Below are 21,606 nucleotides of genomic sequence, written 5' to 3' on the forward strand. Positions count from 1 at the left end.
AAGCTTTTAAAAGGATATAAAGATTAACTTTGACAATCCTGTGCACAGGACTATTGACACTCAAAAAACTGTTTAATCAAATAAGAAACAAAAAATAAAATGGCAGTAAAACAAACTAATAACTTGTTTAAACTAAAGCTTTAATGTGTCCATAAAACAGCAGTAACTGAGTATTCTCACTCAACAATAATATTCCCTCTGCTTCCGGAAGCTGCTGCAGAAACAGAAATATTTCATAGTAGGAGTAGATGTCCTGCATGCATCTTATCTCGGTGCAATCCTGCTTTCTCTTTCTCTTCCCTGAGCTGAATGTGGCTGCAGTGTAGAGTCAGAGGGAGTTTTGACAGAGAGCTGGACGGGATCTGACTTGCCTGACTACTCTCCTAATCCTGCTTCTGCTCCTGCTCCAGCTGAATGGGTTATAAAAATGAAGAAACTAAAATTAACATGCAGCGCTGCTAACAAGCTGAATCTAATCTTAAAACAATGAAGAGGCTGTAAAACTCTCCTGTCTGCAGAGCAGTTAGAGATAGGACCGATCAGGCAAAGCATTATGACCACCTGCTCAATATTGTGTTGGTCTCCTTTCGCTGCTAAAACAGTTCTGACCCGTCGAGCATTAACAGCATGAACTTCTCCAGCAGTTTGAGCTACAGGAGCTCATCTGTTGGATCGGACCACACGAACCAGCCTTTGCTCCCAACATGCATCATCATGCATAAGCCTCTGCTGCATCTCACTACTTGATAGATACTGACCACTGGAGACCAGGAACAGCCCACAAGAGCTACAGTTATGGAGATGCTCTAAACCAGTCGTCTAGACGGCACAATTTGTCAAACTTGTGAAAAGCAGGAAAAAATTTTCAGAGGATTTCAAAGTCAACTTTGAGGACTAAATGTTCACCTGCTGCCTAATAAATAAATCCACCCACTAACAGGTGTCATGATGATGAGATAATCAGTGCTAATCACTGGTCATAAAGTGGTCATAAAGTGATGCCTGATCGGTGTATACAACATGGGGCAACAGCATTACATGATGCTATTGTACAGCTATACATTCTAAACAATTAGACAGCTGTATGCAATTGTAGCCGACCGGTTAAGATCATTTCATGCTTTTACTGAAGTACTGCAAGGGAGAGGGGTTTGTTTTGCTGGTACCCTCCGTTTGGGCGTTTAAATAAAAACAACATATTGCTCACCACATAGTCATAAGGACATTAGATTAAATTTCAGCACATGCAGTAGATGGTGTGAACTGGCACTTGATTGACAAAGTGAAGCGAAAACCAAAAGCATAAATCAAGCTGAAAATACAAAATACAAAAAAAAAAAATTGCAACAGGACCCATGTCGGGCCTGTAAAAGTTAAGACCTTGTTGTGAAACCCACCTGTTCCGCACCCACCTGTTCCTGCAGCTCGGCGAGGCGAGTGGCTCTCTCCTCCTCGGAGTCAGAGCTGTCCGAGCTAGAGGAATCGGCGCTGCTTTCACTGCTCGCCGTGCTTTTACTGACCACGCCTGCTGCAGCAGCTGCGCCCGCCACGTTCACCTCCGCCGGCTCGTCTGGCATCTTCGCGAAGCGCATCTCAAACATGTCCTGTGTCATACGCAAATTGAGGTTTCATGCCTGCACTAACCACTTCACATTATTTTGCATTATACAAACGTGTGTCCAAAATCTGACCTGCAGTTTTCGTGCCATGGCGACGACCTCGTGATCGGGAGGGTTGTACTTATAACAATTCGAGAACATTAACCGCACATCAGTGGCGAAGCTCTGTGCGTCTGGGTACTCCCGAGCATCCATCTTTTTCTGTACATGATATAAAAAAAAAATGCAAGGGTTATACCCTAATGAGGCAGACAAAAACAAAAACTTGAAACAAATAAAGTTTTCTATTCCAGATTTACTACATACTTTAACTGTACTCAAGTCCATGGGGTGTTTGATGATGTCGTGGTAGTCGTGCAGTTCGAGCGCCTCGGCGTCGACGGGTTTGTAGAACGGCCAGGCGTACGCAGCGTGTTTCTTGGACAGCATTTCTTTCAGGATGGTGTCGCAGTGCTTGAGGTGCTCGGTGAGCCGACCTCGTTTGCCTCCCTGCTGACCCGCTTCGACCTCCTCCAAGTCCTTTTTGGGTGGTTTAATGGGTCGCCCGGTGCTCTCTCTTCGCATCGCCACTTTGGCCTGCTTGCTCTCGGATAGAGGGGTGGGAGAGTCGCTCCTGCTGGCCGTGATGGCGGAGGTAGTGGGTGTGGTGGTATCCGCTTTCCTTTTGACCCCTTTCTTCTAAAAAAACGGAGACAGAACACAGAGATCAGATGGACACCAAAAAAAAAAAAAAAAAAAAAAAAAAAGGGGGACGTCCGTGTTCGTTCTCGGTCACGTCACTCACCTTGCCAAAGGGTTGCGAGGGAGGCATGCCGGGCATGATGGGGGTGGTGGGTGTGTTCTGTACAGGGGGTGTGCTGGGCGTGACAGCAGGCACTGGAGGAGAAATAACCGGAGGCTGAGAGCCTGGAGAAGTGGCATCCGGGAAGGCAGAGGTTGGCGAGCCAGAAGTCACGGTTCCCTCCGGCTGACCTGCTTTGGGTAACAAAGATGTTGTCATTCACACAAAGGGAATAAAAAATTAAGTAAAAAATGTATGCACACCATCAATCGCTGTACAACCTCCAAACTGACATACCTAGTCCAGGTTTGCGTCCTTTACCCTTAGGAGCAGGCGGAAGGAGCTCCACTTCCTCTTGGGGCATCAGAGCAACCTTCTGCAGGAAGATCTTCTCCAAGGCTTGAGCCATTAATACGATGTCATCGGTTGGCTAATCAATCAGGAGAAAATCAGAACCAAGCATTTGGAATTTAAAAAAAAATCAATAAAATAAAAAAAAAGATTTGGTTTACAGGTCCACTGTGGGACCTCCCACTGAATACTTCCCACTGCTCACCTTGTTGTAGATGTAACAGTTGGTAAACATGGTATTGAAGTCTTGCATACATTCACTGGCGCTCCAGTAATACACGTTCTCCAGCCTCTTTTTGATGGTGCCCATGTCCATTGGATTCTTTATTATCTTGTGATAGTCCTAAAGTGAATGTTACTCGTTTGTTACCCTCTGTTTGTTATACACTGAAGATTGTTTATGCGGTATAATTTTAGCTACACTCACCGGCAGTCCGAGCTTGATGGCATCGACGGGCACGTAGAAAGGCCACGCGAACTGATGCCTCCACAGAGTCTTGACCACGACATTCTGCATGTACTGCAGCTGATTGGTCTTGCGGCCGGGTTTAGTGGCATTCGTCACCTCGGGAGGCGGAGGGTTGACGATCTGAGGAGGTTCTGGAGTTGGTGACGTGACATCCGACATTTCGGTTTAACGGCAGAGCTGCTGCTTCAGTCGGCTTGGCGGCTCTGCGCAAATCTGATGCTACTGTACAGGTTTGGACAGATGCTCTCTCTGGGTTCGTCTCTTGGCTTCGCTCATCCGAGAGGGACTACATCCCATTGCAGGACCTGACCCTGTAACCTCTGGAGACACAAGAAACAAAAACAGGATGAACATTTTTGGATTATGGTCTTGAATTGATGGAAGTCATGAACAATACCTTTCCATCTGCTTCATCTGTATGCAGCGAAAAGTGTACGTTAATCAAAAAGTCGGCAGTCGTGGGGCAGTGAACGAACAGTTACAGGAAAAACAATTATAGAAGGTATAGAGCACATTACAGAATGTGTATATTTCTTCGCTTCGCTCTTCTGTGACATCACCAGCAGAGTCAGCTATGTCAGGGTTTAACACCGGTGTACTCTGAGAACATTTCAGGCTGTCTAACATAACTCCCTTCCATTTTTCAAGCTGTGATGCGAAGTCACGCGTGTTGCTGCACCCGCGAGTTTGGCAGTTCAAAAAAATTGACAAATAGGTGGTGAACGGCGATGTCCGAACTCATGTCACGTAACCTATAACAGCTCGAAACCTCAGAAACGTGTGTCAAGGCGCCGATTAATCACAACTCGGCTACACAGGAAGTCCACAAGAAACAACCTCACAGCAACTCTGAGAAGCCCTTGAACAGGCTCCTATCGGTCACGTGACACGACTTCGCAGATCGGGGCCGACAGAAGTTCAACTGCGGGGTGCAAGTACCTTTGCTGCACCACAGAGTACCACGAGCTTGTGCGAATAAGTGTTACGTCAGCGAAGGGATCTCGATACGTCGAGGTCGTCACAGGAGTTTTAACAGTAGCTCCAGGGCCTGCAAATGAACGTTCAAGCAAAACGTGTTACAGAACGTGCACGCTCATTCCATCGCAATCCAGTAACCCATGCAGATATCAGTGGAGGTATTAATATGCGACCAGTCACGTGAAACCCGAGAGCACTGTGACATGTAAATAAAGTTGTTCACCTCATTCATGTGAGAGAAAATTTAACCAGAACCTGAATTTAAACTGATGCGCACTGATATAAACCTGTGATTTAAATTCGAACCGGAACTACTTCCAAACGGCGCGGGTGCACGAAAAACAACCAATCGGAGAGCCGGATTCGGCAGGTATAACCCTAGTGCAGCCAGTGAATCAACCGAGGTGTGCAGTGAGTGGACGAAAGTTAGTCCTCCTCCCGCGTAAACCTGCTGGCTAACACACTGTTAGCTTATAAACTCCATCTCACACAAGACTGTCTAAAATAATAAAAAAAGAAGGAAAACACATGCACAAATATTCAAATCTAGAATCCCTCTCAGAAGCATACACAAAGACTTTAAAAAAAAAAATATATATATATATATATTTAAATAATAATAATAATATTAGATACTTAGCATTAAGTTACCCCGAACTCGGCTCCATTTACCTCTCACTCTGAGGTAAATCAATATTAATAACTAAAATGATCAACCTGACTAAATAAAAAATGTAAAGATTTTATGTCCCGGAATTTACAAAAAGGACATGTTTGGTGTAGAATGGAGGGAAAGATTGTGTATTAGCATGTTAGCCTAGCACTGTGCATACACGACCATTATGACCAAATTAAATATTTATCATTAAAAGTATCGGGATAAATTGAAATTAAAAAGCGTTCTAGATGTGAATAAATAAAAAGGTCACAAATAAAAATGAGAAACCAACGCGGTTCAGTGTAGGAGCTACGCTTGTTAGCAAACATACATCAAAACATGGCGGGCGGACTCGAGCTGCTTAAGCGTTAGCTTTAGCATTAGCATGCTAGCGAATGTAGTCCATAGCGATGCCGTGTGAAGCGCGGATCATTCAAACGGAGACGATTCCGCCCGTTAGGTACGCGTTTAACTCCGGGTTGTAATAAAAGCGGTGCATTGGGAGGGTAAAACTGAGTAGAAGTGCCCCAGCAGGCTGTGGAACTGCCCCCCCCCCGAGTCGCACTCGGAGCTTTGTGTTGAACACAATGCTAGCAGCAGCCGATGCAGCACGCTAACTCGTCCGTACACACGCTCACACATGAACCCCCTGCGGATGCAGATTTTTCACGCGGTCACCGTTTACCTGCGTGGAAATCGCAGCGCTGTGAGAAGCGAAATGAAAGGCGCTCCGTCACTCGGGTCGCCGCTCTGGATGGACTGCAGCCTGGGACAGACTGATGCGGGTTCGCTCCTACGGGCAATACACCGATGAGGTACGAGGCGCGCTCTGCGCATGCGCCTTGGCGCCTTTTTTTCGCACCCATATTTCGGGCAAAGCGTGCGCCTTTTTTTGCTGCTATTGGCTCACCGGTTTAGGCTCCACCAATCAGGGAGCGCAAATGTAAAATGATAACCAATCCGAGAACGGGGGAGGGACTTATGGAAATACAGGTGCGAAAAGGTGCACAGGCTGCCAAGCATCAAATGCTCCGTTTTTCTTTATTTAATATGTTAAATATATACAATATATATATTATTTTACATAATAATTAATATATAAAATATAACTTTAATTATGAATGTAACTCTCTCTCTTTTCCTCTAGAGAGTATGTATGTATATATATATATATATATATATATATATATATATATATATATATATATATATATATATATATATATATATATATATATATAAATAAAACTAAAAGAAATGAATTATACAACTGCAAAATAATAATAATAATAATAATAATAATAATAATAATAATAATAATAATAATAATATGGTAGGGATCACAAATAGTTAATGTCAACTATTAGTATTATACCTTATTTCCAAAGGAACAAATAATAACAATAACAACAACAATAATGATCAAAATAATAATAATAACAATAACAATAATAATAATATTAATAATAATAATAATAACACTTCTAATAATCAGAAAATAAATTATTAATGATAATTGCTAACTATTTAACTATTGTTATAAAATAAACAAAATTTTTAACACACTGTAACTTTTATTTTTATTAAATCCATTAAATAAATCAACATGTAGGTATATACACTATTATAGTATATGTTTTCAGAGTATTTTCCTATAATTAAAAAGTTCTGCGATTGTAAGAGAAATTGTTTTACACTAAAGGAGACCTGCAAGAAGTACGAAGCCTCAGATTTACTGTAAAATGAATACTGATATAAAAAACATACTGTATGTAATAATTAACTGTATGTAACTCCTTTGCATTCGAGTCTGAAAAGGAGAGTCAGTAGTTATGAGCTCAGACACTAAATTGACTCAATAAAGGTCATAATAATTGAAAAAAACTTTTTTCAACATTATTAAATCAAAGTTAATAATAAGATGTGTAGCTGACTGTTTGGTAAATCTGTATTTGAATTCATGTGTTTTAACTAGTCATTAAAAGCAACATTACAGGTCATTAAAAGTGTTTATATTGAAGTATTTTACACATGCTTTGTGATTTATTTGCTCATAGAGTTTAATACATGAACATAAATGTTAATCTTCATAATCAGTCCCTGAAGCCAAAAGACCAAAGGGTTATTTTCTTACTTATTTTTCTCGTGTGATGTTCAAAGAAAAAAAAACAGAGGTAGAAGTAATGCAGACTGGACATGAGCGATTCAAGAATGCAATACAGCTGTAAAACTCACACAATAAGTAACTGCAGAGACTCGGCTTGGCTTGTGAGCGATCTACGAGACGAGCACGGTGGTGTAGATCAGGGTTCCTGATCCCATGTGGGTTTGCTTGTATTAAAAACGGGGCAATGGGAGGATTGTTATTAAGAAAAGAAAAGAAAACTGACACAATATCCTCATCTATTGACCTCCAAAAACACACTTATGCAACTTAACAGCAATTTCAGCTACAGTTAGTGTTTGAATATCTTTTACACTTAAACTGCTTTGCATGAAAGCACATCACACTAGTGTTGAATCTGTGATCATCGCAAATGTTGAGCTATTTTATGAGTTGCTTAGTAGCTCCTAGTTTTATAACCGTAATGACTGTATAAGACTGTAGAAAGAACATTACTTATAATCTTACATTCCAGTACTCATGTTAGTTCTCTCTCTCCAGTGTTCTGTATTGTTTATGATCACACTCTTGATGTCACCCAAATAAGGATGGATTTCCCTTTTGAGTCTGGTTCCTCTCAAGGTTTCTTCCTCATAACATCTAAGGGAGTTTTTCCTTGCCACAGACACCACGGCTGCTCATCAGGGATAAATGCACACCATTCATCTTCACTGTTAAATTCTGTAAAGCTGCTTTGAGACAATGTTGTGAAAAGCGCTACAGAAGTAAACTTGACTTGACTTGACTTGAAATGCTTACAATTTGACTTGGAAAACAGATAGACAGGAATATTTTCATATTTTTATAGTACCTATATATAGATGTATATATTTAATTGTAGCTTTTTTAAATATCAAGTTGTACACAAATGAGGCAAGTTTGCAGAAAACTATTAATACCCCTTCGAGACCATTTGGTTTACAAGGTGTAAAGACAAAGAGGGTGAAATAGAGATGGCCATGTGGTGAAACTTTTGTGTTTCTATCACGTATTACCAGAGGTGGAAAGTCACAATTTACTCGCGTTACTGTAATTAAGTAGTTGTTTTGCATACTTCTTCGTTTTGAAGTAGTTTTTAAAATCTGTAGTTTTGTTTGCAGCATTGTACTTAATTGGATTTTAAATCATTTCCATTACTGAATAAAGAAAAAAAAAAAAACAACAACATAAAAATTATGCGAAGGAATTAAAAAAATCACGCCCTTGGGGCAAAATTATCGCTAGAACAATTAAGCTAGCTATATGACCAGTGTCATATTAAATGAATGAAGCGTTATATTTTAGAGCAGATTGCACCTGAAAGTGCATAACTCACATTAGACTCAAGTCATGGACTGTAGTGGGGTTTTTTTATTCATTGTTTTAGTTATTGCACGTTAATTTGTAAAGCCGTTTCAATTAAAAAAACGACCAGTTTAACATTTATATCTTCTTGTCCTTCCTGAATTACACTAGAATCCTGAAGAACCATGCCTGCTGTTAAAAAAGTAGTAAATTTTTACTGTGAGAACATTTGAATTTCACTACTATTTAATTTATTCAAGTAGATTTTTTAGACCAGTAACTTTTGGTTGCACTCAATGCACTTTACGTAGCTTTGTGTTGTGTTGTTGTTTAGTGTAGCACCAGGGTTCCAGAGGAACGTTGTCTCGTTTTTTACTGTGTACTGTGTACCACTGTGTACAGTAGAAATGACAATTAAAGCCTCTTGACTTGACTTTATTTTTACTTCAGTAAAATTTTATTGAAGTAACAGTACTTTTACTTGAGTAGAAGATTTTATTATTTTTCCACGTCTGTGTATTACAAATCAGTATATTCACAGCATGTGATGAATGTGTGATTAGAATCAACATGTTTGGAGCATCAGTGCTTCAAGCTGCTTCTTTCTTGAACCTGCTTTTAACTTCTAAGGAGGTGATTTGTCAAGAATTTGTCAGAATACATGGACAGGATTGAGATGGTTCCTCTGCTAGAGTGTCATGACCAGGCCACAACTTATATAACTTATATATACAGTTAATAATAATAAAAATAATAACAGGTAATAGATGGGAAACAAAAAACGATGGGTGGAATATATAAGGATTGCACTGTGTGTTACTGTGTGTCTCCATACCCCCCTGTCCTCTACATCTGCCTCTTTCAAACCAACCACCTGCATGTCTTCCCTCATCACATCCATAAACCTTCTTCTTGGCCTTCATCTTTTTTTCTTCCTGGTGGCTCCATCCTCAGCGATCGGATGTTTCACTGGAACTGATTGGCTTTAATTCATCTCAGTCTTTCTGAACTTAGTTTGTGTCTTTTGTTTTGCATTTTAACTTTGGATTTAAATTTTGCTAATTTTGATAGTAATGGCCACAACAGTCAGACTAAACATTGTTTTTTGATCATGATGCTTTTCACTGGTTGCAGATGAACACAAATACTTTCATTAGTTGTAGTATGTTTTTTTTTTTAAAAAGTACCAAATACCAAAAAGTAGCAAATACCTATTAATTTTTTATTATCTTATACCCTCATAAAAAATGCTGGTGTACTGAAAAAGCGGTGCAGACTTTCTTTTTTGCCTTTGAGCGCCTCCATCTTTGCGCATGCGCACAACAGACCTCCACGCCACATTTCCCCGCCTGGACTCCTTCCATGAAAAGCCTGCACGGTTTTTTTTTACCTGTTCAATGTAAACACAAAAACGTGGTGTTTTTACACATTCTGGTTGCATTTCTTCCACAAGAAACGCCTGTGCTTCATTCGGGGATTTAGAAAGCACCTATTTGGAGGGTGAGTACAGTTTTCCTCAGGATTTCGCATTGTTTCAATGGATTTTAAAGCATTTTTTTTTGCAGTGTGTACAGAGAAACCAGTTTCCACACTGGATTCAGGAGACAGGAATGCACATAAAAACATAAATGTTTTATTTCTGTTCTAACCGATTAAACAACCTTGTGTTTGATTCCATTGCGATTTGTCGTCGCTTTCATTCGACTTGATTGCTAATAAGCTAACCTTAACGTGTTCTTTCGGCGTTTTTCTTCGGCTGAATCTCAATAGACTCCGATTGCGCATCCAGTGCGCTTCATTGAAGTGCACACACGCCATTCTTTTTAAAGGACGGTGCAGTGCGCATAAAGAGGGAGCAGAGAGTTATTTAAGACACAGCCCGTTTGGGCCTCGTTTTGCTTGCTAGCCAGCTAATTATGAGTGCTCCCCATGTTGTCTGCTTAATTAGAATACAATTTATTAAGTATTTTACTATGGTAAATGTTATATTTTTCTGATAAGGTATGTTTGGATAAATAGTTAACTGTGTAATACTGGCTTGTTTATATTTTCTTATGTTTGGATACTATTAGCATAGCTAGCATGGTTGTGCAGTAATCTGAGCAGAATGATGCTAAGCTAGCGATCTGTTCCGCCTCTTATTCAGTCAAGTATAAACTTTCCACATTCAGGTATAAAATATAAACATTGTATATACTTATTAATGTTCTATTAGATATATGGATGAATTTAAACGACCAGGAGACGATAATAATAATAAAAAAAGGCTGACATGTGATTTGGTCTGTCCAATTCATGCTTTCTGTCTTTTAATACGTCTGTCTGTCTATTTGTCTGCATATCCATCTTTTGTCTCTCTCTTTGTCCTTTTTAAACCCTGTCTCTGTCTGTCTATCCATCTCGCTGCATATCAATCTATCATTTTTTTCCTTATTGTCTTAACTGTCAATCTCAATATACATCTGTGACTATATTTTTGTGTCTGTCTGTCTGTCTGTCTGTCTATCTGTCTGTCTATCTGTCTGTCGATCTGTCTGTTGATCTGTCTGTTGATCTCTCTATATAGCTATTAATTTGTCTATGTTTCTGTCTACTTTCTTTTTAGCTTTCTATCTTTGTATTTATATCTCTGTCTATTATGATTTTATCTGTCTATTTTTTTATTGATCTGTTTTAACTTTTTATTGTAAAGTCCTCATTATTTGTTAGTCATGTAAATAAGCTCCTCATCGATTCAGGGTTTTGCATTAGTTTTCCCCCTCGATTGAGCTAAAATGCAGTTTGATTGCTGTATTGAATACGATGTTCGATATCGAATGTTGTCACTTCTTCAGTTTTCAGATTTGGATCTGAATAATCAGTGTTTCTCCATTTCTGTTCATTTGTTTGAGTTCAGAACTGAATTTCAGATGGTGGGATACAAACTCAATATATTAACATTTTAGATTTAACAATCCAGTTTTACAAAATGACTGAGAAATGTACAATGACTTTGTTTTGCAAACGCTGTTTTAATCCGTTTATCATCAAAGTTAAACCTGGTTGCTTAATTGGTACTTTGTGTTTATGTATTTATACCAGTAAAAGCATGGAGATGTTTAGGGAAGATGCAGTGGAGTTTTTAACTTGCTTGTTTAACAAGATTTTGGAAGGTGAGAGGATGCCTGAGGATTGGAGAAGGAGTGTGCTGGTACCGGTTTTTAGGAATAAAGGAGATCTGCAGGCACTACAGGGGAATAAAGTTAATCAGTCACACCATGAAGTTATCTGTGAGCAACAGTATGGTTTCATGCCAAGGAAGAGCGCCACAGACGCATTATTTTCATTGAGAATGTTGATGAGAAGGTCAGAAGGAGTTTTATTGTGTGTTTGTGGGTTTGGAGAAAGTGTACGACAGGGTGGAGAGAGGAGTTGTGGTATTTTATGAGGAGGTCTGGTGTGGTAGAGAAATGTGTGAGGGTGGTGTGACAGCAGTGAAGTGTGTAGTAGGAACAACATACTGGTTCAAGGGGGAGGACTGCATCAAGGATCGGCTCTGAGCCCTTTCCTGTTTGCAGTGGTGATGGACAGGTTGAAGGACGAGGTCAGACAGGAGTCTCCATGGACTTTGATGTTTGCAGATGATATTGTTATTTGTGGTGAGAGTAGGGAGCAGATGGAGAACAGCCTGGAGAGGTGGAGATATGCGCTGGAGAGAAGGGGAATGAAAGTCAGTAGGAGTAAGACAGAATACATGTGTATAAATGAGAGGGAGGGCAGTGGAGTGATGCGGTTGCAGGGAGAAGAGGTGGAGAAGGTGGAGGAGTTCAGGTATCAGGGGTCAACAGTGCAAGTAATGGAGAGTGTGTTAGAGAAGTGAAGAAAAGAGTGCAGGCAGGGTGGAGTTGGTGGAGAAGAGTGATAGCAGGAGTGATTTGTGATAGAAGAGTATCTGTGAGAGTGAAAGGGAAAGTTTATAGGACTGTGGTGAGACCTGAGATGTTGTATGGATTAGAGACAGTGGCACTGAGTAAAAGACAGGAGGTGGAGCTGGAGGTAGCAGAGCTGAAGATGTTGAGGTTTACGTTGGGAGTGACGACGATGGACAGGATTAGAAATGAGTTTATTAGAGGGACAGTGCATGTAGGACGTTTTGGAGACAAGGTGAGGGAGGTGTGATTGAGATAGTTTGGAGATGTGCAGAAGAGGGACATGGGGTATATCAGTGGGAGAATGCTGAGGATGAAGCCACCAGGAAGGAGGAAAAGAGGAAGACCAAGCAGGAGGTTTATGGATGTGGTGAGGGAAGACATGCAGGTAGTTAATTTGAAAGGGGGACAGGGGGGATTGGAGACGGATAATTTACTGTGGCGCCCCCTAATGGTATTTATGTATTTATATTTATATTTTAATAAGTATGTATATTATTATTATTTTTTATTTTTATTTTTTATTTATTAGTCCAGCTGAGGTGGAAGCTGCATCTCTAACCCCAGCTCCTGCTCCTCGCTCACTATGGCAAGTGAAGAGAAGAAGCCAGAGACTGAAGCGACTAAAACGCCGACAGCATCCGCTGCTTCGGCCAGTCAGAGTAAAGTAAGCAACTGTCCCTTGATGTGTAATCAATACCACACACACACACACACACACACACATACACACATCCTGTATATATCTTGGTTTATGTGTTGAGTGTCAGGATCATGTGTGATTAGAGATGAAAACCTTGCATGTCACATGGCCTCGTTAATAGTGTCGGTATTAATCAGTTTCATCTTCTTCTTTTCTATGGGTCCTATTTCTCACCGTGTTTATCTTTTGAAGAATATTTTATAACATTGTTATATTATAATAAGTATGTACGTACCATGTGGATAGATGGATAGAGATCACTTAAATCACCCCAAAGGGAAATTCACATATTCCAGCAGCACATAGAGTACAGTGTGAGGGACAGTGTGAGGTACTCTTGTGGTAGTGCAGCGGTGTTTTGTGTAAACACGGCTGACACAACAGCGGATTTGAGGTGTACACAGTGGTGAGCTCTTGTGTCCATGTTGTAATTACTGTGTCTTTGCATCTCATTGCTCTGTTTTCTGTTTTGAATCTGATTTAGTCTGCACCCGCAAAGCCTAACTACACACTGAAGTTCACCCTCGCCGGCCACACAAAGGCGGTCTCCTCTGTCAAGTTCAGTCCAAGTGGAGAATGGCTGGCCAGCTCGTGTGAGTAACTTCATCTGTGTTTCGTAGAGTCGATCGCTATAACGATTTCCCCCACAAGCTAACAATGACTTTTTATTTTGGAAACATGGAATTGAACATCTGAATGGCCTTTTTACACGATTCACCGATCTGGCTTCATGACCTCTTGATTATTTTGGAGGAAAGTAAAAGCTCTTCTTCGCTTTTTAGGTCCATTTGTGTGTTTTATGGGGGTGCAGAGTGTTTATTCGTTAATCAATGAATCAAAGCAATTGTGTAGGGAAATTGTGTTCGTTTAAATGTACCCAAAAGTAACTCAGCGGTGTTTTAAATGTAAATCTGAAAAAGGAACATTTATTTTGGGACTGTAGGAAAAACGAATTGTTTTTAAAGTGACCTGTGCAGTATTGTGGTTTTAGTACAGCATGCACCTTAACACTCCAGTTTGCACAGCAATCTTTAAAAACACTTTGATTTACACAGGACTTCCTAAACTTTATTACCTGGAATGAAAAGGATCTTTCTGCCTATTTAACCTTTTTGGCATGAGGTACATGATCTGGTTCTGAAAAGCAGGCTAGAAAATTCACTATATCTCCAAGTATGTACTTCCTAAAGTGTAAAACGTCGTTAGATTTCTCTCCTGGTCCACACTTTTTATTAAATTTCATTACTTAGTTGGCTAAAGAAATGTATACTCATCCTATGGTCATCATCTCGGCTAATTTTCTCCCTTTGGAAAAACTTATCTATGACTTGCAGAACAAAGCAGAATTTTTTTAACAAACAAAACCCATGCCCTCGACTAATGTTCTTTTTCCATCTTTTTTTTTCTTTTTCTTTGACTTGCCCTTTGCCTTTCCGTGGTCACTTTCTCATATTAATAACACGTTGTTGTTGTATCGTTATTGATGTTTAAACGCATGCTGTGTGTGTTGACCGATCGGCTCTGTTGTTGTTGTTGTTGTTGTTTTGGTTGAGTTTTAATAAGAACTCAATAAAACCATCATAAAAATGTAAACAAAGACCATAGTTTCATCACTGGTGTGTTTATGTAAAGGTAAATGGGTAAAGGAGTGTTTTATTTGTTTGTTTATTTTTTTTTACGTTTCCTGTTTCTTTACAGTTGCACTTTACAGGATTCTTGTAACTAATTTGTCACCGTTTGTGAAATCACGGATGTCCTTGTTTTTATTGCAGCTGCTGATAAACTTATCAAAATATGGGGTGCGTACGATGGGAAGTTCGAGAAGACAATATCCGGACACAAGCTTGTGAGTAGAAGCTTACTTGTGTTCTTCGTACACACGTTTTCAAGCGTTAAACACGAGTCACGAGTGTTCGCGAAGCACTCAAATGTTTGCGGACGTCTGGTAAATTGGCGTGGTGTGTTTTTTGGGAAAATCCCTTTCCACATTTAGTCCCCATTTCCTGTTCGATTCACCTCCAATTCTTCTGTGAAGATGTTTGAAGTGTGCTTATGTCGATTTGTGGGTTTTTGCAAAGTCAGCTACTGATGTAGGTGAAGTGAGGAGGAGGTCTGGGGGTGCACTCGGCATCCCAAAGGTGTTCATAGGTTTGACGTTGGATCTTTATTGGCAGCCTTTCAAGATCTCCCACTGCGACCCATGTAAAGCAGATCTTCATGGAGCTGGCTTTTATGGAACAGGTTTGACTTTCCTAGTTTAAATTCAAATGTGTGCCATGGGAAAGAACCACATATGGCTGGAAATATTAGTTGTCCCAATACATTTGACTGTTGCGTTTGTTTAATATCTGGTAACTGCTGATTATTCGGAGTAGACTTATTATTATATTATTGTTGTGACAGAGATGTTAGATGTCATTGCCTCCCACAGCACACATGTAGGAGGACTACTGCACTTTCATGCACTAAATTATTATTATTTTTAACTGGTTTATTTTAAAACCGAGATTGTTTAACAGAGATCCGGCGTTTTCTTTGGATGAGCAGAAATAAAGCAGCATGTGGATTTGATCAGTGTATCGAGAGCTGAAACTAACAATGAATAAACTAGTTAATGATTTTGTGTCTCTGATTTTAGTATCCCAAAGCCAAATTCACTTAAACTGCACTATTGGGTTTTATTGAGATCGTGTTCCATGGTTCTAACAACAAAGTTGGAGGCACACAATTGACTGGAAAATATTGCTACCACATCCAACGACATTCACTTGAACAAGGAGACCCAAAGATGGTCCAGCTTGGCCATGTCTCTGTACACAAATCCAGCTCCATGAAGATATTACATGGGAGTGAATGATCTCCTGCCTGGTGAACACCTTTGGGGTGAAGTTCTTTCTGACTGCACCCCAGGTCTCCTCTCTTCACCTACATTACCTGACTTTACGAATCTCCACAAGCACACTCCAAAATTTGGTGGAACATCTTTCCAGAAGAGTGGAGGTTCTTGTAACAGCGAAATGGGACTAAATGTTGAATAGTGGAATGTTAAAAAAAAATATATATATGAATCTTGCTGTTGGGTGTCTACAAACTTTAGTCCATGTAGTGTATTTTGAATTCATTCATCAATGTGCAAAAAGGAGCAAATTCAAGGTTCTTCTTATTGAGCTTAAAGTTTGAATATTTGCTAACGGGTTTAAAAGAGGCTTGTTCTTGTCGATGATTGTTTGCCTACAGGGAATCTCTGACGTGGCCTGGTCCTCTGATTCTAACCTCCTGGTCTCGGCATCTGATGACAAAACCCTAAAGATCTGGGACGTCAGCTCTGTAAGTTCCTGCTGATTCAAACTAAGCTCATACTATTTTCAACACAAGTGTGGGATGATGGGGAAGGTTTTGAGGGAATGCACTAAAAATTATGGGCGTCTGTAAATATTACAAACAGCAGTGTAAAATCACGGGACGCTACTGACATCTTTTCTTTCTTCGATTCGTTAGGGAAAATGTCTGAAGACCTTGAAGGGCCACAGCAACTATGTGTTCTGCTGCAATTTCAACCCTCAGTCCAACCTCATCGTGTCTGGATCGGTGAGTACTTTCCCTCGTGCGTCTTTTTCTTCCAAACCTCAACTGCTCATTCAGAACAAACGTATCACCGCATGTATTCGTTTCGTCAGTTCGACGAGAGCGTCCGGATATGGGACGTGAAGACGGGAAAGTGTCTGAAAACGTTGCCGGCTCACTCGGACCCCGTGTCTGCGGTGAGTAAACATCCGGAAGTTTTTCCTTTCAGTTATGGGCATGTTCTTTATGCTTAAAACTGCATTGTCGTGTGATTTCAGGTCCATTTTAACAGAGATGGCTCTCTGATAGTGTCCAGCAGCTACGATGGCCTGTGGTGAGTAAGACTTCATTAGACTTCATTAGACTTCATACGACTTTTGGTTGATCTACATGTTTGTGCACATAATTGATGCTCGGGTTGCTCCTGTTACAGCCGTATTTGGGACACAGCATCAGGCCAGTGCCTTAAAACGCTCATCGGTAAGTTCTCGAACTCCAATAATCCTTAGAACGTCTTTAGAGGCTCTCATGCTTTGCATGCTTAACCCTGCACGTCTTCCTCAGACGACGACAACCCCCCTGTGTCCTTTGTGAAGTTTTCCCCCAATGGCAAATACATTCTGGCTGCCACACTGGATAAGTGAGTAACCGCTCTCCTGCTGATTCTCCGCTCGGTTAGAAATGTCAGCCTGAATGCCATTATGAATAGAGATTAAATGTATAATATTTTATACTCGTTTATGTTGTTTATAGCACCCTAAAGCTTTGGGATTACAGCAAAGGAAAGGTGAGGACTATACTGTTTTTCTAACTCTGGAAAACATCAATTAGGACTATGCTGAAGATTCCTTTCTTTCACGTATTTAACTCATTTTTATTCCCCCCCTCATAGTGCTTGAAAACATACACCGGCCACAAAAATGAGAAATACTGCATATTCGCGAATTTCTCCGTCACAGGTGGCAAGGTGAGGCGTACTCCAGGTTTAGACAAACACAGATGTTTGATTATTTTTTGTGGAAATGACGAACGCAATATTTTAAAAAAATGTATCCCCCTCTTTTAGTGGATCGTTTCGGGCTCAGAAGACAACATGGTTTACATCTGGAACTTGCAGACGAAGGAGATTGTACAGAAACTGCAGGGTCACACAGGTAATAAGACGACATGGTCAGAAATGGTGATTCAGAACACAGAAGACTTTGTTATAGAGAGGATGAGAATAAGATTTGAGAATGCGAGGATTAACTTTCCGGAACTGTACTGTTGAGTCTTCATCCAGCTGTAGTTTTAGGCTACAGGTTGGTTCGGGTTCCAAAATCTGGTAAATGGTGCACTGATTGGAGAAACGTTTGTTGTTCAGTAAATGTTTAATTTGAGCAATTTTCTGGATCATGTCTATTTAATTAGTCGTTAGATTTCATGAGATGAAGGCGGTGGAGAAAATCGGCATCATGTATTGATTTCTGAATATCGTCATAAACCAGAGGAAACCTGTATCGGCCGACCTCTAATTAGAATGTGACTCACCCATTTCCCTGTGAACAGACTGTTTCTGTAGGATTTAGTATAAACATGTGCACTGTCCATTGTACTATAAGCCCTTTTCCATGCACTGTTTATTTATACTCATATTGTTAATTTCTTTGTTTATTCATTCATTATACACTTTGATCTATCATATATTATAGCCTCACCTGTACATATGTAAATAGTGTATTTCGCTGCCATGTACAGTAACACGTGCAATGATGAAGCTAAATCTAATCTAATGTGATGCCTCGTTTCTCTCTTCTCCCAGATGTGGTGATCTCGACCGCCTGCCATCCGACAGAGAACATCATTGCGTCGGCAGCACTAGAGAACGACAAGACCATCAAGCTGTGGAAGAGCGACTGCTAAGCTGAAACACACGCAGGCGTTATTTTATTATTGTTTCTCTTTTCTTTTCTTTTTTTTTTTTTTTTTTACACATTTGTATTATTTTTTTCCCTTTTTTTGGTTCTGGGGGGACGACGAAGGACATTTATTACAAGGAACACGACGCCGGGCCGATTATGTCCATCACTTGGTCTTTGCAGGAACAACGGCGTACGCACGTGGGTGCAGAGAGACTTAAAAACAAACAAACAAACAAATCACACACGCACATACTACTTGTTTTAAAAACCGTGTCTGCACAAAAATATTCCCTTTATGTATAACTCTGCCTTACGTAAACATGAGCTGTTCCCCTTGTTTGATCTATTAAACTCCTCAGCGCTGACACGTGTATATTTTGGTCTCGTAGATCTAGGCGGCTTCGATTTCCTCTTCTAGTAACGGGCTTTTCTCATTTGTTTTGTTTTGTAGAATGTGCTGGTTTTGTATATTAATTCGAGTCATCGGTGTGCGTCCGGTCGAAAAATCACCAGCTCTCACACTCATTCTGGTGTGGTCTGGTTATTCTCCGTCTGCCGGTGTTAATCATGTGCCTGATTCAGTGCCATTACCGAGGAGTTTATTCAAATCGGCTCCACATTTCGAGGCCACGGTGTGAGATGATAGTTTTCCGTTTAGCGCTTTAAAAAAAAGAATAAATCGAGGTTTGTTTTTTCACTTTTGTTGTCATTTTCAGTTCAGTGGGTCTTTTTCTGCTTTACCCACAATGCCGCTTGAGTGCAAGCCGATAGATTCGTCTCGACTGAACGAGAGCGACGCAGCGGCCCTTTATTCCTTTTCCCAATTCTGCTGTTTGAGGGCGGACTTTTCTTTTAACGTTCAGACCTTTTCTACCGAAAGTGTTGTCTCGAACCTTCTGACGCTTCATGTACGTTCAGAAAGTTTTCCTATATGATGCGTCCTGATGTATGCCGTGAACATTCAGTGTTTTTGTCTTTTTGGTTTTGTATAAATGACGTCACACAAGCCAAAAAGTAACACAGATTTGTGTTTGAGATTTTCTACAGTGTTGTGGTTTCATTTTGAAGCCCAATTCCTGGAACTGAATGATTACTGACACGGGTTTGGCCCTGATACCGATCGTCCTGTATGAAAAATGGAGGTTCTGGCGTTACAAGTCAAATAGATTAGCTCGTTTGACTTATAAGAATTTTCCAATCGGTTATCGGAATCAGTATGAGACCCGCATTCATTCATTCATTCGTTCATCTGCAACATGCATATTCGTTTATTCAGTGCTCAGACGAGAGATTTAGTTTTTCTGTTTCTAGTTGCATATGTGAAAAAACGTGACCAAAAATCTTAGGTGGGCTTTAACACTGCCTCAGGTTTGTCTATCCTCCATCCAGCTTCTCGGTTCAACCAGCTCGCTCTCTTCGTGGTCTTGCTGTGTGTGCAGTGCTCTTAACGGTGGATGAGTGTCGTAATTTCCTGCGCATTCAAAGTTGGTGTTAATCCAATCTCTGTTGTGTTCTTTCTCTCTTTCTTTTCTTCTTTCTCTGTTGAGTTTCCGTGTGATCTCAAGGGCGGCATGAGAAACTGGACTTGACCTGTGACTCAGAGTTGTACTTCTTTTTGTTTTTGTTTTTTTGTTGTTCTACCTGTACCAGTGTAGGATTCTTGTCCAGACGGCGTCTGGGGGCGAGGTCAGACGTCGACGTATCATGCTGTAAATACTCAGCTGGTTATGTGAAACAGGTTCGAGCTGCATTTGGTCATTTTAATTTATCTGTTCAATATAAATTGGTATCAATGAATTTTTAATAAAATATGGATACTTTTTTTTTTTTTGGCATCTACCCGATGTTGAAAATGCTCGTGAACAATATATGATGCTCTGAACTAGAAGCTGGGGCTGATTTCATTCTAATCAATGCTGTAGAGGTGTGTGTGTGTGTGTGTGTGTGTGTGTGTGTGGCAGCTGATTATTTTAGATGTGTACACTTTATTGGGATGGGGATTGACTGAGTGAAATACAGACCCTTAAAAAAAAAACCTGCAATTAGATTAAGCAAACATCTGATCTAGGTGAAAACATGGATGAATGATCAAATGAAATGTGTTGGATGAGGGCGCTTTACCAGCACTAACAGATTTTCTGGTTATAGAATGTGTTTACTTGTCACATGTACTTTACAGTAAAGTGATAGATATATATATATATATATATATATATATATATATATATATATATATATATATATATATATATACAGTGAGGAAAATAAGTATTTGAACACCCTGCTATTTTTCAAGTTCTCCCACTTAGAAATCATGGAGGGGTCTGAAATTGTCATCGTAGGTGCATGTCCACTGTGAGAGACATAATCTAAAAAAAAAAATCCAGAAATCACAATATATGATTTTTTAAACTATTTATTTGTATGATACAGCTGCAAATAAGTATTTGAACACCTGTCTATCAGCTAGAATTCTGATCCTCAAAGACCTGTTAGTCTGCCTTCAAAATGTCCACCTCCACTACATTTATTATCCTAAATTAGATGCACCTGTTTGAGGTCGTTAGCTGCATAAAGACACCTGTCCACCCCATACAATCAGTAAGACTCCAACTACTAACATGGCCAAGACCAAAGAGCTGTCCAAAGACACTAGAGACAAAATTGTACACCTCCACAAGGCTGGAAAGGGCTACGGGGAAATTGCCAAGCAGCTTGGTGAAAAAAGGTCCACTGTTGGAGCAATCATTAGAAAATGGAAGCAGCTAAACATGACTGTCAATCTCCCTCGGACTGGGGCTCCATGCAAGATCTCACCTCGTGGGGTCTCAATGATCCTAAGAAAGGTGAGAAATCAGCCCAGAACTACACGGGAGGAGCTGGTCAATGACCTGAAAAGAGCTGGGACCACCGTTTCCAAGGTTACTGTTGGTAATACACTAAGACGTCATGGTTTGAAATCATGCATGGCAAAGAAGGTTCCCCTGCTTAAACCAGCACATGTCCAGGCACGTCTTAAGTTTGCCAATGACCATTTGGATGATCCAGAGGAGTTATGAGAGAAAGTCATGTGGTCAGATGAGACCAAAATATAACTTTTGGGTCATAATTCCACTAAACGTGTTTGGAGGAAGAAGAATGATGAGTACCATCCCAAGAACACCATCCCTACTGTGAAGCATGGGGGTGGTAGCATCATGCTTTGGGGGTGTTTCTCTGCACATGG

General features: G+C 40.2%; 2 protein-coding genes across 10 annotated transcripts in view; one reads left to right on the forward strand and one right to left on the reverse strand.

The window, feature by feature from the left end:
- The window catches only part of brd3a (bromodomain containing 3a), an 8,822-nt gene extending 3,127 nt beyond the window's left edge, over positions 1-5,695 (reverse strand). Inside the window, exons 1-8 of one of the 7 annotated variants that reach the window (XM_083563491.1) lie at positions 5,542-5,695; positions 3,179-3,540; positions 2,957-3,094; positions 2,698-2,830; positions 2,404-2,594; positions 1,926-2,297; positions 1,692-1,820; positions 1,398-1,604 (exon numbers count right to left, since the gene is read on the reverse strand). In XM_083563491.1, the coding sequence (XP_083419617.1) occupies positions 1,398-1,604; positions 1,692-1,820; positions 1,926-2,297; positions 2,404-2,594; positions 2,698-2,830; positions 2,957-3,094; positions 3,179-3,379 (1,371 nt within the window). In that variant the 5' untranslated portion in view covers positions 3,380-3,540; positions 5,542-5,695. The remainder of the gene's footprint in view (positions 1-1,397; positions 1,605-1,691; positions 1,821-1,925; positions 2,298-2,403; positions 2,595-2,697; positions 2,831-2,956; positions 3,095-3,178; positions 3,541-5,541) is intronic. The other 6 variants (XM_083563493.1, XM_083563492.1, XM_083563495.1 and 3 more) reach the window with 6 other exon arrangements.
- Positions 5,696-9,603: 3,908 nt separating this feature from the next.
- Positions 9,604-20,202, forward strand: wdr5 (WD repeat domain 5). Of its 3 annotated transcripts, none has more exons than XM_083564178.1 (14): positions 9,604-9,808; positions 12,755-12,879; positions 13,400-13,508; positions 14,688-14,761; positions 16,153-16,242; positions 16,414-16,503; positions 16,593-16,676; positions 16,758-16,813; positions 16,913-16,959; positions 17,044-17,119; positions 17,233-17,266; positions 17,372-17,446; positions 17,546-17,633; positions 18,281-20,202. In XM_083564178.1, exons 2-14 carry the CDS (start codon positions 12,799-12,801, stop codon positions 18,379-18,381), a joined length of 1,005 nt encoding a protein of 334 aa, XP_083420304.1. In that variant the 5' UTR covers positions 9,604-9,808; positions 12,755-12,798; the 3' UTR covers positions 18,382-20,202. The 3 variants fall into 3 exon arrangements, with proteins under 3 accessions (XP_083420304.1, XP_083420302.1, XP_083420303.1); XM_083564176.1 differs by having other exon boundaries at positions 9,605-9,804; positions 12,745-12,879; XM_083564177.1 differs by lacking the exon at positions 9,604-9,808 and adding an exon at positions 10,194-10,475 and having other exon boundaries at positions 12,745-12,879.
- Positions 20,203-21,606: the final 1,404 nt, after the last annotated feature.

This window comes from Silurus aristotelis, assembly GCF_946808225.1.
Source record: "Silurus aristotelis genome assembly, chromosome: 16".
Taxonomy (NCBI): Eukaryota; Metazoa; Chordata; class Actinopteri; order Siluriformes; family Siluridae; genus Silurus; species Silurus aristotelis.

Coding starts and splice junctions, on each gene's coding strand:
- wdr5 (XM_083564178.1), top strand. CDS start 12,799: ATGGCAAGTGAAGAGAAGAAGCCAGAGACTGAAGCGACTAAAACGCCG. Junction 16,504..16,592: donor ACCTCATCGTGTCTGGATCG/GTGAGTACTTTC, acceptor TCGTTTCGTCAG/TTCGACGAGAGCGTCCGGAT. Junction 16,814..16,912: donor AGCAGCTACGATGGCCTGTG/GTGAGTAAGACT, acceptor CTCCTGTTACAG/CCGTATTTGGGACACAGCAT.